Source organism: Bison bison, unplaced genomic scaffold (genome assembly GCF_000754665.1).
Source record: "Bison bison bison isolate TAMUID 2011002044 unplaced genomic scaffold, Bison_UMD1.0 scf7180017864238, whole genome shotgun sequence".
Lineage (NCBI taxonomy): Eukaryota > Metazoa > Chordata > Mammalia > Artiodactyla > Bovidae > Bison > Bison bison.
This window is the reverse complement of record NW_011494810.1, coordinates 6,753,094-6,772,364: the sequence shown is the minus strand read 5'-3', so window position 1 is coordinate 6,772,364 and position 19,271 is coordinate 6,753,094. Positions and strand designations below refer to the sequence as shown.

The window sequence follows — 19,271 nt, the reverse complement described above, 5'->3', positions numbered from 1 at the left end:
TGGATAGAAAACATATACTTCTAGCATTGAATAAATTCAACATAGTGAAAAATTGACTAAAGTTTTCAGTATTATTTTATATCTCTAGCATAAGTAACAGAAGCTACCTATTCATCTTTTATTAGACATCGGTATACAACTTTGGTAACACATGCTTACAGCACTTGTGATCATTAAGTAAAAAAGAACTTTGGTTTTGTCATTTGTATTTTATCGGAATATTTCTCATAAAAAAGGTGGTACAATTTTTTATAGTTATTAAATTGGAGGGACATGAGTATCTTTTAATTAACATGCACTATTTTTACTGTTTTTTGTTACTGTGTGGTAGGACAACTTGATGAAGGGCACAACTTAAAAATCTTATTAAAAAAAACTTGAAATGCTCACATGCCAATATGAATACTGATTCCAACCCAACAGTTAATTTTAAAGTTGCCTCTATTATTATTTCTGCTTCAATACTTCCAATAATTCCCCATTAATTAAGTTCTTTGTTAAAGGAAGAAAAACTTTTGAGATTCCTAGGAAGATTAACTGAAAGTAAATATATCCTGCCTTAGAATGTATAACCATTTCCTATACTTACTATTAGTGTATCTGATAAAAGATAAACTGATAAATATTAAAAAAAAATACAAACTGATTATGATGAGGCTCTAAATGACCAAGATATGGTTCTGGTCTATATAATAAAAGATGAGAGTGATCCAAGTATTAAAACAATAATTGTCAGCTACAATTTAACACTATGAAGAGTACAGAATGCTCAAAAATAAAATGTGCTAAGAAATATGCAGCAAAAATGCTAAAAATTTACACATTAAGTTAGTCTTTATTAATTCAGGAAAATTACTTTCTCTATTTTTACTCAATTTTGAGGTGATTTTACTTGCTAGCAAACATTCTCAACAAAAAATTAAAAAAAAATGTTGACTACTTTTGATTGATACTAGAATTTTCCTTTAAATTCTTTACAATAATGGCTTATTATCAACTTACAGTAAGGAAGAGTTGGATGAGAAGTCATTCTTCTGACATTATTAATGGCTTTCTTAATCATCTGTTAACAAAGAAAAATCATTCTTTTACACTTTTAATAAAAAGTAGCATTAAAATTTTATACTGTGATAGGAAATTCAAGTAACATTTCTTTTTGTGTGATTCCATAACTATCATAATGGGTGCTAAAAATTCTAAATATGATAACAGAAATAAAATTTTTAACAGCTCAGCTAACATTTTAAGTGTACATACATTTTCTGCATCGTTGCCTAGGATCTAAGAACAAATTCACCTCAAGAATTTAGTCTTACCTCCTTTCTTGCCAATTCTTTTCTGATCCCATTAAATTTATTGGAATAATCCTGAATAGGATAAGGTTAAAAAGACAGGCAGAAGCATGTGAAAAAAAAAAAAAGAGGTAAACAGAAAACTGTATAAATTTTTAACTGATAGTTTGGAACTACTTATTCACCCATTTTAAAATTATGCTTTGAATGGTTTAAGTAGCCTGTCAAACAAGAGTAAACTAAGTACTTGAAATTAAAGGGATAATTTTAATTTACAGGATATATCCTACTTATAGACTGTAACTAAAGTTATAGATTATCCTGTTTGTAGCACCAGTCTCATGTACATTTTTTTGTTGTTATTGTTCTTTTGGATTTTAAATTGTTTAATTAGCCCAAAGCCATAAGTAAAGTGCAGATGTAATAGGGAGGGACAGAACTAGGTCAGCAGAATCAGGGAGGAACAGAAACACTGAAAGACATGTTTGGATACAGCTATACTCCAAAAGAGCAGAAATTGGTCCTAACTAGTATTCCTTTTCATTACTATGCATAATTTAATAAAATAATAGGACTAGAAAATATCTGATCAAATTCTCTACCCACAAAAACTGAAAGCCTGCTGAATGTTATTTCTGTTTAGTAAACATGTTTAAATCTCTAGTCTCAATTAAAAAAAACAGCCTAAAGATTCTTAATTTTTCTTTTAATTATTTTTTTTTCCCTAGTAAGAGTATCAAAGAAAGGAAAATCATGAATAAAAAATACAAAGAGTTAAGTTTCTGAAAGCATATGCAGACTAGTACAAGGGAAAGAAATCACTGATTATTTTAGAAGATCTATTTAAAAGGAACCACCTTATATTATTATTATGTGACTCAGACAGTAAAGCGTTTGTCTACAATGCAGGAGACCCGGGTTCGATTCCTGGGTCGGGAAGATCCCCTGGAGAAGGAAATGGCAATCCACTCCAGTACTATTGCCTGGAAAATCCCATGGACAGAGGAGCCTGGTAGGCTACAATCCATGGGGTCACAAAGAGTCGGACACGACTGAGCAACTTCACTTTCACTTTCACCTTATTATATTGGTGTCTTTTTCCTGAGGATGGAGTAGGGTAATCCCAATACTTATGTTTACAAACCACAATGACACCAACTAAAAAGATGTTCTAACATTTAAATAGGAAGAAAATTCAGTCCTAAGAGGAATGACAAAGGTAAATTTCCATATAAAAATGCTCTGGAGAATAAGCAAATATTTTCTGAGCATCGACTAAATGTTAAGCACACTCTACTTAGAGATCATCAGTGTGTATAAAGTAGGCATATAATAAACTCTCAAAGAGCTTACGTTCAGAAGGGTATAAAAAAATACAACCAAATAATAATAAATAGATAATTTATAAATTGATAAAAGCTATAAAGATGATAAAATGGGATAATATGACAATCAAATGAGAAAATAGGGTAACTGGGAGTAGAGGAGGGAGGAACAGATACCTTTGCTAGGGAAACAAGAGAAATTTCTGGGAATCTGAGTTGAGATCTGAATGGTAAACAGCAAATATTGTAAGTAGAGAACAAGGCAGAGGCTCTAAATCTGATGTGTTCAAGTGGTAGAAAGAAGGTCACTGCAACTAGAGAGAGCAAAGAGAATCCAGTGGGGAAAAAAGGGAGATGCTGCTGCAGAGGCTGGCTGAGTTTAAGACACACAGGACCTTAGGGGCCATGTGAAGGACTTGTTTTAAAGCAGTGCTGGGAAATCCTAGTTTTAAGCATGGGAGTGATAACCTGAATGATGTTTTAGAAAAGAGAAACTCTGCCTGCTGTGTAACAGACAGAGGGAGCAGTTGTAGAAGCAGAGATCAGAAAGAAAACTGTGACAGGAAGAATTGTATTATATTCTCTGAAAATAGAGCTGGAAAAAAATGCTTATTATTTCTTTTAATATATTTGTATATTCTAAGTTCTCCTTTAAAAGATTAGTTTTACAAGTGAATTTCAATGCATCTGTCCACTGGAAAAAATTAACTATTAATGACCAAGTCTTTTCTTTTGCATAATCACTAGACTGTTTTTCATATTCTTCAATTCAATACTTAAAACAGTTCTCCATGAAGTCAATGAGTGAAGAGGAATAGAGGGCTTTAACAGAAGCTCTACCACAAATTGGAGACAGTGACCTGAGTTAAATTCCTTGACCTTTCTTGATCTCAAGCTACATCTAAAGAACAGTTAAGTGGAGTAATGTAACAGCTACAACAGATATCTCAAACAATAATAAGGTTATATGATTGGTAAAGGAACTGCATTAAGTATGAAATATTATCAGGTATTATTAAAGATAATCAAGCTTTATTTAAAGAATTATCTTCACTAATTGGTAAAAAAAAATTGGGTGGGGGGGGCAAAGACAGAATTCTACAGGACTTAAGGAACTGTGGGAAAAAAAAAAACACCTACCACCTAGCAAGTCACCGAAAAATTGCTGGTGCTGGGTTTCTTTGGTTCTGTGTATCGATTTCTATACTCATGTAGATACAGCTATGGATCACATCCTAGGTAATCAGGGCTCAAGAAAATCCTCCATTACTACAGAAAAATACTTTTTCAGTTCATCTGCATATTATATTTTGCTTAAGTTTTTAAAAAATTTGTATCATTTTTTTTCATGAAAAGAAGAATATATTTGTCTCAGGATCAACTAAGAGTTGTTAGTTGATAACCATTTAAAATTATTATCTAAGTTAGGAATTGGCAAATCTTTTTTGAAAAGAACTAGATAAATAAATGTTTGGTACTTTATGGGCATATAGTCTCTGTCTCAGATACTCAGTCTTACCATTGTAATGTGAAAGCATCCATAAACAAAATACTAAAAAAATGTGTGGCTATGTTCTAATAAAACTTTATTTATACACAATAAAATCTATATTTCATGTAATTTTCATGTGTCGCAAAATACCATATTTATTTTGATTTTTTTAATGGCTTAAAAATATACATTCTTAGCATGTTGACACAAAAACAGGTGGTAGGCAGGATCTGACCCACAGCATGTGGTTTGCTGAGGCCTAATTTGGAACAGTAAGTTTCAAATAATTATTATTTAAAATACAGCTCTTTGTATTTCCATTTATTTAAAATAATTTTTGTTATCAAATGAAAACCTATTATTCTTCAAATAAAAAAATCAGAATTTCCAAAAAGTATATGACTTACTACAAAAATTAAAATTTTTAAAAACATTTACATCATCCTTTATCTTATTAATTTAGAGGGGAAAAGCGGACATTTATACACAAACATTTTTAACTTTACATACCACAGATGCTCCTCTGCCAGTCTGTGTACTACCAAGCCATGGCATGTTAATTGGAGTACCGGGATTGCTATGTGTGTATGGGGTTGTACCTTGCACAGCTGTTAAATCATCACGAGCATGTATAACCAAGAAATCTTCTGATCTGCAAAGGAATGTCAGCCAGAATAAAACAACCCATCAGGTCTTCATTTCTTGTTATACCTGAAAGCTCTAACATATGACTTTGCATTTCTCTTTAAAATTAATTTTCTTCAGCTCAACTTCTAACTCACAGACAATAATTCCATGCATGAACATTTTCAGATCCCTTCTCTTATTCCCTCCCAACCCTCAACCCACTTTTTTAAAGTTCCAGCCATCCCACTTGTTTATTCTTTAGCATATCAACTTCCATTTTGCTTACAATCTAGGAATATTCCTTTAAAAAATAACTTGAAAGGTACAGTTCTGTGGATATCATCATTCATACTGCAATATCACCATTTAAAAACAAAGTAAAAGGGTACCCTTTGGTTTCCATTTCTACATCATCATCTACCCAAGTATAGATCTGTGTAGCCAGAATTCCAGAAACATCTAGTTCTTGAACATCATGGCTTGAAGCAATTGCTATGCAGTTTCTATTCGCCTGAAAAATAAATCATATAATAATTTTTAAATAAAAAAAGCATAATGTGTATATGGGCTACTTTTGAAAATGGAGACTACAAAACAGCCTCTAGAAATGATAACTTTAGGTATAGAATAAATATTATTTTCACAAATAAATATTTTAATAAACTTTGACTGAGATAACCATCAGGATGAGCTTGGAGATATGTTTATATTTTGAGAATTTCACAGCATTCAGCAGAAGGCCAGCTACAAATGGAAATGCAAGTGCCACTTCATTTCTTCAGCCAGTAGCACTCTCTCTCTAGTCTACTAGAATGGTACTGTCTCCCTAAAATTTGCACAGTTGAGAAATGTGAAGTGAGATATTGAAAAATATAGGAGCCCTGGAAGGTAAACAAAGGTAAGGGAGATAAGAACTTCAAACTGAAGAAATAATGGTGGATTATTCAAATAGGATGGTATTGCTTTCTCCTAAAGCCTTTCAATCTTAGGCAAGACAAACAGAATTTGGAAAGGGGTCTTGTGGCTCAGTTAGTGAAGAATCCGCCTGCAATGTGCGAGACGTGGGTTCAGTCCCTGGATGGGAAGATTCCCTGGAGAAGGGAAAAGCTACCCACTCCAGTATTCTGGCCTGGACAATTCTGTGGACTGTATAGTCCACGGGATTGCAAAGAGTCGGATACGACTGAGCAACTTTCACTTTTTCAGGGCTTCCCTGGTGGCTCAGAGGTTAAAGCGTCTGCCTGCAATGCAGGAGACCTGAGTTTGATCCCTGGGTTGGGAAAATTCCCTGGAGAAGGAAATGACAATCCACTCCAGTATTCTTGCCTGGAGAATCGCATGGACGGAGGAGCCTGGTGGGCCACAGTCCACGGGGTCGCAAAGAGTCAGACACGACTAAGCGACTTCACCCACTTCACTCACCAAGCAAAGGTGATGAAGTAAGTATTTCAGAAAAAAATCATCAGTGAAAAGTTGGTCAGATTAAATGATAAATAAATTTCAACATCTACAAATTTAAAATGTGTATCTTTAAAGAAAAAAAGGAAGATTATTGATAGCAAAGAGAAAACAGGACTAATATGTCAATTATGCAAAATTCTAATACAAACTGAGACTGAGAAAACAGACTGAAAAAACTGAGACTCCAGAGATACGTGGAAAAAAAGGAAATTAACTACACTGCTGGAAGGTAATTCTCCATGTGACTCTCTACTTCTGTGTGTCTTGTGAGTTAGTCAATGACTGTCTTTGTTTCACAGTATTATTATCAGGATGCCTATATAGCTATAGTCTCTCCCTCCAGATCAAAAGGCAGATATGCTTACTATCCATTAGAAAAGATCTGGGTTTCCTGAACTCACTGTTCTCCACCTGTAAGGCAATACATTTTGTTTGGGTATCATCTAGCCCTCTTGCTGTCACTGGGAATTGCACCTTAGGGAACCAGAGCAAAAATGCTAAAGTTCTAGCTTTTGCTTTTGCTGTTAGTAATAAACTATACTTTGTCTCTGGTCCTGGAGTCTTGTGTCTTCTAATAGTATCCATTAAACTGTGAAAGCTAACTTGTTACACTGAATGCAGGGGAGTATCTCAGATCCTTCACAATGCTTGACACAGATAATCCACAACTACACAAATAAGGAAAAGTTCAATGTTATCAGCATTTTTAATTACTGCAATTTAAAGCAAAAGATATTATTTCTTAGCTACAAATTCAGCAAAGATGTAAAAATTCAACAAAATAACTGGAGAAATAAAAACTAAACAAGTACACTCTTACAAAGTCAACAGAAGACTTTGTATTATTATTGTGAGGATGACTGTTCAACTAGTTATATCAATTCAAATAAGAGAAAAAAGCTAGTTTGTTTTATAACACAAAATATTAAAATCTTATTTTCTTCAGGATAAGGAAGGTACTATTTGTGTATAGATAATAACTTTATATTTGTATTTCACATGTATATATCCTAATATATAAATAGCACATCATAAGAACTGCCTGGCTAATTCCAAACTTGCCTGCTATGAACAGAACTAGTCATTAATCAGGAGTGTCGTATGAGGAAATGAGACAAGGAACCCAGGAAAAGATGAGGAAAGAATGACAAAGGAACTATCTAGATGAAATCAAAGACAAGACAGACAAGCATAGGACGATGAAGAACCAATTGATGAATGATTATTGAATGGGTAATGCCATAGGATATGATCTAAATAATATTTTAAAGTTATGAATACATGAAAAAGTGTGAGTGTGTGTGTGTGTGTGTGTATCTCTCTCTCTCTCTCTCTCTCTCTCTCTCGAAGGCAGGAGGAGAAGGGGACAACAGAGGATGAGATGGTTGGATGGCATCACAAACTCAATGGACCTGAGTTTGAGTAAATTCCGGGAGTTGGTGATGGACAGGGAGGCCTGGAGTGCTGCAGTCCATGGGGTCGCAAAGAGTCGGACATCACTGAGTGGCTGAACTGAACTGATATATATACACACACATATCTAGATATGTATATCCTTTAGGTTATTGGTAGTAAAAGGAAATGAGCAACTAGAAGTTTTTATAAATTTTTTAGTAATGCAGTTAGGCGAGATAGGAGGGGAAAGGGCTAAGACAAATTTCAACCGTGGACCACTGTACCTAAGGCTACCTCTTCTGTAAGTAGCTTATAGACACCTCTATGGAGGATGCTGAGTAGAAGGGTAAGGGATACAAAGCAAACACTCTAGTTGGGCAGCTATTATAGCTAAAAGTTAAAGAGGAAGACTTTCTGTGAGTCACATTTAAGCTTAATTTTGATCTAAGAATCACATTCAACATATTCATATAAGAAAGACAGAAAACATTTTCTTTGGATTAATTGGATGTGTTGTATAAACTGTAAAGGCAGGGAACTTCCCTGGTGGTCCAGTGGTTAAGAATCCATGCTTCCACTGCAAGGGGGTGTGAGTTCGATCCCTAAACAGGGAACTAATATCCCACATGCCCCGCTGCATGGCAGAAAAATAAAAATAAAATACAATTATTCTCAAGGCAACTGCATATATAAATACTTGAGACTTCCCTCTGTTTAGTAATAAAGTATTTTATCTGCTATATATCCAAAGTCAAATAAATTATCAAGCAATATAATCATCTTATATAATAAAAAATTTACTCAGATTGCAATTTAGGGAGTAGAAAAATAGCTTTGAGAAAGGGAAACAATGCTAGTAAATAAACTGACAGAATAGGCGACATTCTCCAACTATGAACACTTAATTAAAGAAAAAAGTCGATGTACTTACTTTATTAACAGCAAAAGCAGTAATGATATCAGATTCTTTATGAATAATTCTTGCTTTACCTCCAGGATATCCCAAATCTGCTTCTATCTACATGGAGGGAAGAAAGATACAAAAATACAGCAATTTTAGTAATAGGAAAAAGAAATATGCCAGTCTTTCATTTAATACTTGCATAAATTAAGATGCTTTTTAGATAATTCAAATCCAAAGGTACTAATTTACATTCTAATTATTTCTGAAACAAAATTTGGTAAGAGGAAATTACATCTTTACAAATTTGCTTTTTCACATATAAAAACATAATTGATAAACAACTCCATTAACTGCTTATATTCTTAAGGTGCAATAATTTAAGACATTCTAATTATTAAAGTAAAATAAATTTACCATACTTCTTAAGTTTATAATCTTTTGATAATATTCTAAAAATATAAAAAAGCCAGAAGATAAATATTTTAGGTTTTGCAGACCAATACAGTCATGTTGCATATTCATTTAAAAAACCTTTCAAAAATATAAAATCCATTCTTAGCTCATGATCTACAGAAGAACAAGAGGACACAGCCAGCTGAATATATTTTACAGACTCCGTATAAAATAACTTTCTAGTTATAAAATAAATGTGAAATCCTGAAAAGCATAATATTTTACCCAACTCAGTAATCATTTTAATAGCTGAATAGACCATAATCCAATATACGTTAGACAAGGGAAATGTATTTGACCTTTTGCTTATACCACAGAAGGCAAATACATCTTTCAACTTAGAAGAGAGTACTGTATAAAATTAAAATTTACTAAAATAATCAGAGGTAAAATGAAGAGGCAATTGTTAAGAGTTAGAGATGTTACTTAATGCACTATGATTCATTTTATTTTATACTCCCTAACCTTCAATTTTTAAAATAAATTATTATAAAATGTTTTATAACTCATCATGAAATACAAAAGTTATTAATTTGAAATTAGAAAACAAATTTACTTCCTGGAAAATTTAAATAAAATATCACCAATCCCCATCCACTGTTTGACCACAGAACTGAGTAGGGTTAGCAGTATTTTTAAAAATGGCAACTAAGATGACAGTTCATTTACAAAGTTGAAATAGACTTATAATTAAACCAAAATAACCATATGCAATCAAAACTCACAGTCACTGGATTGAAAAATGTCAAATATAATCTTAAATGAAACTTGCTAACAAATATTTTAAAAATTCACTGCTCATACAAACACTGGTTGATTTGAAGGTCAACTTCTTTTCTAAATAAAGTCTTACCTGTCTGAGGCCCATCATCTGTAACAATGTCTAAGTCAAATTTTGTAATCCCATGACTAAAATTCCAAATTAACCACCTATTTGCCTGGTATCTAAAGCACACTAAGTGTTTACTATTGGGTTTTTAAAGAAATTAGATATAAAGACAAATAGTATTTCCATGGAATAGAGCAATATGCTATTTGCTGGCAATGAATGGGTGGGTGGGTAGTGTCACCTGCAGAACAGTCTTCAAACTTTACTGTCATGGAGAGAAAAGCAAGAAGTTCAAAAAAAGCTTCTTTGGTAAGGAAATATATTCCTGTCCTCTCACTATCTAGATTTATCAAAACACTGTTTCTCAATAGTGTGGTCCCAAGATGACCTGCATGAGAATCACCTAAAGGGGGTGGAGTGGAATAGGAGGAATGGTGTTTAGCATTAAGAGTTTATGCATATTTAATTTTGAGAACAATAACAAGTTGTAGGAGATGAGTTTGGAGAAGTAGCAGGTTTGGTTTGTACAGAGCCTTAAAAGCCATAATAAAGAATCCAGATTTCATCTTTCAAGTTAGAAAAATACTGGAAGGTTTTGGTAATTCTGGATGTTGTAGGGCAAAGCACAAAGGGTGAGAGACTGGCAGCCAGGAAATGAGTTAAGAGGCTACCACAATAGCTCAAGTGAGAGGTAGTGGTGGATTTGATTAGGGCAGTAGAACAGTGGTAGTGATTAGAAATGAGATAAATTTTGTCAATGGGCTGAAACTGCAGTATGAATATTAGAGGAAGCAAGGATGACTCCCCGTTTACAGATCTGTCTCAATAAAGGATACTGGATGAAAGTAAAGGAAAGAGTGGGTTTAGGCTGGAATTAGGGGAAGACAGAAAATTCTGTGTTTTGACATTCAGGGGGAGGTAACTATTAGGTTATATATGCAGGTCTGGAATTCATGAAATGAGTAGGAATAATTAGGCAGTAATTCCTAATTATTCCTACTCATTAAATATTAGGAATAATTAAGATTATCAGCCAATGGATGATATTTAAGCTATCAGATAAACCAAAGAGAAAGTAAAGATAGGAAGAGAAAAGGTTAGAGAAGTCAGTCCTGGAGTATTCCACATTTCAATGGTATGAAAAAAAAAGATTGGTCATTTCAGGACTGGGAAATAGCACTGGGAAAGAGAAATACTGACAGTGAATAAACTGAAAGAACAGGAAACATTCTCGAACCAAGAGTTTCAAAAAAGTAGCTGAGATTAACACTATCAAAGGATACTAAAAAGTTGAATTTTATAAAGACAGAAAATTGACTACTGTAATCAGTTTAGTCACACACTAGGACAATCACAATGGAGCGGGCTAAAGATAATACCTAACTAGGTTAGAGGAACATGTGACATTTGGTAAATAGGGAAGGAAGTCCATTGGGGAATGTTCACAGGGGCATTCAACTGAGTTGACAATGTTTCATTTCTGAAACTGGGTAGTTCCTACATGGTTTCTGCAATATTACTCTTTAAGTTTCATTCTTGAATGACTTTATAGGCAACTCTACAAATGAATTTTCCTAGATAAAGGTTTAGAGAAATAAGGTGATAGACTCAAAGATAGATTTTTTTTTGGTTTTCATATTAAAGACAATAAAATATATTTACTTACATTGAGAATAACTTAGGTAAAAATTTATCATGACAGTGAGATGAGGAATAAATACCGAAGCAAAGTTCTTGGCGAGGTAAGAGCAGATAGGATCAGTGCACAAGTGGAAGATTTGGCTTTGGATAAAACAGCATCAGATCATCTATTGTGAGAGAAGGCAGAACAAAATATCTGCATATAGAACAGAAGTGAGATCGGGTGATGGGACAATATGGTGGGCTAAATCTCTGCTGACTGTACTTATTTTGATAGCAAAATGAAGTCATCCATGGAAAGTAGTAAAGAAATATTGGAAAGCTGAGATAAAAGGGAAAAAATGTAGGGAGAACGAAAAGAAAATGAAGAAAAAATTATGATGGTGTGATAGTTTAATTTGAGATTTGTGACTATAAATTTTAAACAAGGCAAGTCCCCATGGTTTGTGTTTTTACTTCATCCATGTTCAGCTACTTGGGTGCAGACATAGAGTTGGTAGAGACCTAGGTTTAAACAGGTTTGGGAATTTTGAAGGCAAGTACAGTGTAGAGAGAAGAGGGCAAAAAGGTTGAGGAGGTTTGCAAGGGATTAATCATAATGAGAGAGCTTCCCTGGTGGCTCAGATGGTGAGGGCTCATGGAATCTAAGCTGGGGAAGAAAGGAAGGAAGTGGGGACATGATGTGAAGTGAAGAGAAGTTGCTCAGTCGTATCCAACTCTTTGTGACCCCATGGACTGTAGCCCACCAGGCTCCTCGGTCCGTGGGATTTTCCAGGCATGAATACTGGAGTGGGTTGCCATTTCCTTCTCCAGAGGATCTTCCCGACCCAGGGATCGAACCCAGGTCTCCTACATTGTAGGCAGACGCTTTACCATCCAAGCTACTAGGGACATGATACTGGCAAATAAAAATACTGAACTCGCATGTGCTACAAACATTAAAAGTCATACAACATAAAATCAGAGTAAAAAAAAATCACAATGAATATGGTCTTAAAGGTCTTCTTAATATAAGGTTTCAAGTCATGCTTATAAAATGTGATTGGGCTGGATATATGAGGGTGAAATCCAAATATTAATGCTAAAAGAGATTTTTATGAGATTATGTAGATAAAAAAACTAACCACAGAATTACCATATGATCCAGCAATTCCACTTCTCAGTATACACACAAAGAAATGAAAGCAGAGACTGGAAGAGATATTTGCATTCCAATGCTCACAGGAACACATGTATACCTGTGGCAGATCATGTTGATATATGGCAAAACCAATACAATATTGTAAAGTTAAAAAATAAAATTAAAAAAAAAAAAAAAGATGGGATACAACCCAAATGCTCATTAACAGATGAATAGATGAACAGAATACATTATATATACACAATAGGATATTATTAATCTTGAAAAGAAACAAAATTCTGGTACATGCTATGACATGGATGAACCTTGAAGATGTTACACTAAATGAAATAAGCCAGTCACAAAAGGACAAATATTGTATGATTCCAAGTATGATGGGTACTGAGGGAAATAAAATTCATAGAGTGAAAGGTAACTGCCTGGGGCTGGAGCACTGTTTAACAGGAAAAGAGCTTCATTTTAGGAAAATGAAGAAGTTCTGGGAATGGATGTCATGATGGTTGCACTACCATATTAATGTACTTAATGTCACTGAACTGTATACTGAAAACAAAATGATAAATTTTATATACATATTTTATCACAATTTTTTTAAAAGACATTTTATGCAGAAACTGATCTGAATTGTATTTGGGTTCCACAAGGCTTTCTTTAGGAATTGGAAAAGAAGGGAAAAGTTCTAACAGACTAAATCCAGGACTCTACTGCTATTTCAATTAAAGCAGCAGCATGTTTAAAACTATCAACTCTCATTTTACAAGTCGAAGCCTTAGTAAATGAGGCTTCAAGTGTGGAATGAGCTCAGTGTCACACAACACATCTATGGAAAGGTCTCATTAGTGGTTTTCAGTTACTACGACCTGCAATATAATGTAGTACACCTGTATGCCCAGGTGTACTTCAGCACGACCCTAATGATTTACTAAAACAAACATGAAGATGAGCTCTAAAAAATATCAAAGGCATAACAGAAGGAAATGGGAAGCAACTGGATGAATATAAAATTACATCAATACTCAAAGAATTAGGGAATATGAATATTAAGAAATAATTTTGTTTTCAAGATTATAGCAGAGAAATGAGAGATAATATCACCATATTCTACTGTGTATTAAAAAGATAAGGGAAAACTATTAACAACTTTAACCAATAAATTTGATAACTGAAGGGAAGCAGAAAAATTTTTTTAAAGGTATGGACTAAGAAAGTTCACTTAAGAAGAAACAGATAGCTTGTACTACCCTGTATCTGTTAAAAAATAAGAAGCTGGAGATTTAAAAACTCCAGGCCCAGATAATTTCTCTGGTGAATTCCATCAAACACACAGTTAACAATATTCTTTGCCTGGTAATCATTAAAACCACCTGGGAGTTGTTTTATGATTGTACAAATTCTCATCCTTTCTGCTCTTGTTCTCAAGTACTTTGAGTACTTACTATGCATAAGGCAATGTGCTGTATGCTACTGGTACTAGTAAAATAAATGCTGTGTGTATGTTAGTTACACAGTAGTGTTCAATTCTTTGCGACCCCATGGACTGCAGCCCGCCAGGCTCTTCTGTCCATGGAATTCTGCAGGCAAGAATACTGGAGTGGAATATTGCCATTTCCTTCTCCAGGGGATCTTTCCAACCCAGGGATTGAACCTGGGTCTCCTGTATTGCAGGCAGATTCTTTACCATCTGAGCCAAAATAAAAGCTACATAATATTATTTGATATATTTTAAGTAATTACAATCACAGAAGAGAATTTTAACTTCAAAAATGATACTTGCAGAAACAGAACAATACTACTATAATTCTATAATACCTACTATAATTATGTTTTATTAAGAACTTTAGTTTTATTTACTCATAAAAATTTGTAGCCAAAACAGGATACATTCAACTCTGTTTAAAATTGCATTCTCTTAAAAACAAAACAGAAATATTTTTTAATGATTACAATATTTAACTTGTTAAAAAAAAAGTAATTTGAGGTAATTAATTACTTTAAAAAGTAATGCAGCAATTTAACTGCATTGGAAACAAAGTCCAATCCAGAACTAAATGCAAACACTTTGTTTTTCCCGTTAAAGAATGCAATTTCTAATTTCAGTTGAATGACATTTTGTACCTTATTGATGTTTGGCTCCTCCATCATAGAATTTTTGATGGTTTCACAGTTGTCCTCTAATGACTTCATCAAGAAAGAATAACCATATGACAAAGAGTAAAGATGAGATGTAACATGTAAAATACTGGGGATATTTCTTTTTATTTTTAACCAAATTTACTAGAAAACAATACTGAACTATTTTTTAAAATTTCATATATTTTAAACGAAGTATGTGTGGAGAGGCATGATTGGGGGTTGGAGAAAACTTAATCCCTCAGAACTCATTAACAATCACTGCAAATTTTATTCTATTTCCTAAGAAATTTTTACTCACTTCACTCATTTGAAATGTTGACATTTAAGCAAGATTAAGTCCAGAGTACTTTACACTACAAATTTCAGAGCTACGAGTGCCAGAGTATTATCAAATGAAAATTAAAGTCAAACTGTTCTCTTACACACTATTAAGTCTTATCTCCATTATGATATCTCATTCCTCAAGGAAAATCTCCTGATTAGAAACTTTGATTTCAAGATTTCTAATTCCTTCTCTTGACTTAGCCAGAAATAGTCAATAAAATGCTTGGAGCCACATATTCTTTTTAAAAGAGGATATTAGCACTTGTTAAAGACAGAGATGGTTCACGACCTTTAGTTCTTAGAAAATGAAACAAAACAAAAAAAGAAACTGAGGATTAAGTGACAGCTGTCAAGCATTTTTGGGGGGTTGGGACTGATTAGGATATAGTCTATTTGCAGCTATCTATATTTGTATTTTACTTTTAAATAAGTACAGTGAAGGACTTCTATTTTAAAGATGTAGGTGCCAGCAAACTATATTACATAGGAAAAGAAAAGATCTGAGGATACACCAGAACTTTAATGTCAGATGAAGAAAATTTCATTCCAAAAATGTATAGGAATAAAGAAACAGCAGCACTCTCAAAATACTCTCCAACATCTACTGTAAATATAGGGCCTGTCATGTATCTATTTTCTAACCATCTGAAAAGTCACAGAGACTTGGGCTCAACTATTAAGTAATTAGCCTCCAATTAAAATAAATAAATTTATATTTTAAAAAATCATCATTTTATAAAACAGAGAGATGGAAGGTAATTTTGAAAATACTACAAAAAGCCAGTCAACTTTCCAGTAAAGATTAAGTAATTTTGTACCAACTCTATAAAGTTAATATTTTATTTAATTCCATTTAATCTGTTTTACTAGGTAAAATTTTTCTTTTCATATTTCCTTCATGAAAATGTCACTGTTTAGAATAAGACAACAAAGCAGTAACAATAAATTTCTCATAACTGCCATTAATCATGCTGGGTTTTAAATAAGTTAAGTCTGCTAGTCAAATACTGAAAAGTGTATTATATTTATTTTGGAGATTAAAAAAACTAAAATCAGAGAAAATATTTAGCTAAATGATAACTAAAATGTTTTATAGTCTAGCATCCATATTCATGATTTTTATTAAAATAATTACAATACAAAAATAACTAAAATTTTCTTAAGATATTATGAAACTCCTAAAAAAACTAAGAATAAAACAGCAGATGAGTTTAACAGGTATATCTATACTCATTTATCCATTACCATTCCTTATGCATTCTGGCTTAGTTATGCTCTATTCCCTTAATGATTCTATTTCCTGATTCAACTAGACAATCTAGTAGTAAACTAGTTTTTTGTTTTGTTTGTTTTGAGAATGATTTCATTTCCCAAATGCACTAAATATATCAGCAGTGGAGAAATATTTTTATTTTCACAACTATATTTATCAAATACGGCAATGGGTTTTAAAAAAAATTTTGTACTTGAAATTACTATGCTCAATTTGCATGTTCATATTACAAGGTGCATCAAAGAAATTAAAGTAGTAATAACAAGCATAGTAAAACATGCTTTTTATTCAGAATGCAGCAGCGCTTTGTATATCATTATTAGAAGGCTTTAACTTGCAACATATTATTTTAGTCAAAGGTACTTTAAAATAAGAAACATTACCTCACCAGTAAACACATTCTAATTACTCTGACACTCTTACATAGCACAATTTTCAATTTTATTTATCCAAAGGTTTTCTTCAACTGTTTTAAAATAATACATATATTAAATATTTAAGATATGTCTCACCAAAGGTTAAAAAGAAGTACGTTAACTTGTACTATATTTAACTGTATTTTTTGACTAGATACTTATCAAAAGTCTTCTAAGTTAGCAAGAATACCATGTATTTTGTTTCCCCGACTTGGCTAATTCAAATATATTTACATAATCAGGCAAATAGTAAATAGTAACACATGTAGTTGCCTCTAACAAATTAGTTCTTAAACTGACAGACAAGACATAAGTAATTTTTCTTATCCAATAAGGTTAGATGTCATCTTGCTTTTTGCTAACTTGTCTTTAAGAAGCCATTCTATTTCCTTATCTTTCTAACTGAAATCTCTTCCTTTTTTCCTCCCACTTCAAAAACTGAAAAGCCTGCTTTCAGATTAGTTCAGAGCTTCTCAAAGTGTGATCCACAAACCAGCCACCAGTCTTGAACTCTCTGTTACTGATACATGAGAAAATAAGGAATTAACTACATCACTAAACCCACTGCTTAATTTATACAATACTTCTTGATAGCAAAATTATTTCAAAGAAAGAAGCAATATGTTAATTTATATTCCAGTACAAGTCCCCCATATCAAACTGGACTTATGAGTAGCACTGAACTAAATGAGAAAAATAATCTGTATTATGATAACATTAAGGTACAATCAACCAATTACAGTATAATTATAAACTGAGATTATAAAACTGTACTAAGTATCAATACAATAAAAATAAAATGTACATATTTGATATGTTTTCAGTATAAAAACCTAGTTTCAATGAAACTTCTAAGATAAACTTTATCACATGAAAAGGATGGGAAATTCCCCCTTTGTCTCAAATGGTAGTCATGACAATTCAAAATCAGGAAACAAGATACAGAATTCTAAGTTAAACAGTATCTTTTTGGGGAAAAAAAGCCCCAACTACATCTGAATTAGTTACTTCAGTTAGGAAAATATCAACTGTCTCTATGTATTAACATACATGTTTATGACATAAAAAAATGAATTTTTATAAAAGTCTGTAAAATACAAATCTTTATAGTTAAAAATACAAGGCATTAATAACAAAATAGCAAACAAGTTTTAATTTATACAGACCTCATTTAGACATCTTTTCTTTGTGAATATATTTCTGATAAAGGTTTCTTGAATTTCTTCCTGCTTCACCAAGTACTGCCAAAGTCTCTTCACAGACAGTGCCAAATGGTGTTTAGATCTACAGAGAGGCAATATATTTCACTATACACTTCAGAGACTTCTGATTAACCTGATTACATTTCCTTGGTGCTGTATCAATGATTATAATAATAAGTTATCTAGAATCAGACCACATCATCTAGGGTAGTAATCAGTAATACTTTTCTTAAAAGAAGAGACAGTAAATATTTCAGGCTTTGTAGGCCATATGTTCTCTCCTACAACCACGTAACTTCACCACTGAAGTGGGAAAGCATCCACAGTTAATACTAAAATGAAAGGGTGTGGATATAAACCATAAACCTTTATTGACAACACAGAAGGAGGTGTGGATTTGGCCCCATGGTTTGCAGTTTGCTGACCTTTAACCTAAGAATATAAGATCTAACAAAAGAGGTATGCGTCCTAGAAGAGATCCAGAAACAAAGCCACTAAAAGTGTTGTCTGTGAACGCGTACTAGCCCATGAACTCTGTTACTGATGAGCAATGAGGGAAGAGCCTGTGAAAGAATGGGAATCAACTATATCACTGAGCCACGAAGTACACTGTTTCTTCAGTTAACATTTTCTGTAGTAATTTTCTTAAGGAAGCAAGCACTGAACTGATTTATCTTTTGGTACAAATGCTTTATTTCTTCATGTACAGTAAAACAGTTTGCTAAAAAACTATTCCAAATAGCTCTGCTCCGAAGTAGGTGTTAGGGAATGCTGGCCAACAGTTCAAATCCAGCCTACCTTTCATATTCAAAAATAAAGTTTATTGACTGTATTATATTTAGAATAGATAAGCAACAAGGACCCATTGTATAGCACAGGGAACTTGGCTCAATATTCTGTAATAACCTAAATGAGAGAACAATTTTACAAAGAATGGATACTTGTATGGGTATAAGTGAATTACATCTATAACTAACAGATCACTGTTAATCAATTATACTCCTATATAAAACTTAAAAAAATTCATTGGATCACAGATATGCCCATTCACTTATTGTTTATGGTTGCTTTCACTCTCCAATGACAGGGTTGAACAGCTCCAACAAGGACTGTAGGGCCAGCAAAGCCTAAAATATTTACTATATAAACCTTTGTCACAAATGTTTGCTAACATCCAGACTATAATATGCATTACACAAAGACACAGATGTGAGCCCAGAACAGAAATTAAATGTAAGAAGTACTAAAACATTTTCTTCTTGAAATACCACTAACATTCTGACTTAGTAAAACTCAAAATAGTATCCATATGAAAACCTACTTGAAAGGAGTGTTTGTAGGTTCCAGCAAAGCTTTGTGGCGG

At 33.0% G+C, this 19,271-nt stretch overlaps 1 protein-coding gene across 6 annotated transcripts in view; it reads right to left on the bottom strand.

The window, feature by feature from the left end:
• The window catches only part of DMXL1 (Dmx-like 1), a 126,632-nt gene that overhangs the window by 25,080 nt on the left and 82,281 nt on the right, over nt 1-19,271 (bottom strand). For 3 of the 6 annotated variants that reach the window (XM_010846597.1, XM_010846599.1, XM_010846601.1), the window contains 7 exons: nt 19,230-19,271; nt 17,873-17,990; nt 14,676-14,738; nt 8,524-8,610; nt 5,126-5,247; nt 4,620-4,761; nt 1,003-1,063 (listed from right to left, as the gene is read on the bottom strand). In XM_010846597.1, coding sequence (XP_010844899.1) covers nt 1,003-1,063; nt 4,620-4,761; nt 5,126-5,247; nt 8,524-8,610; nt 14,676-14,738; nt 17,873-17,990; nt 19,230-19,271 — 635 coding nt within the window. Of the gene's footprint in view, nt 1-1,002; nt 1,064-1,090; nt 1,368-4,619; nt 4,762-5,125; nt 5,248-8,523; nt 8,611-14,675; nt 14,739-17,872; nt 17,991-19,229 lie in introns of those variants that run through there. The other 3 variants (XM_010846598.1, XM_010846600.1, XM_010846602.1) reach the window with 2 other exon arrangements.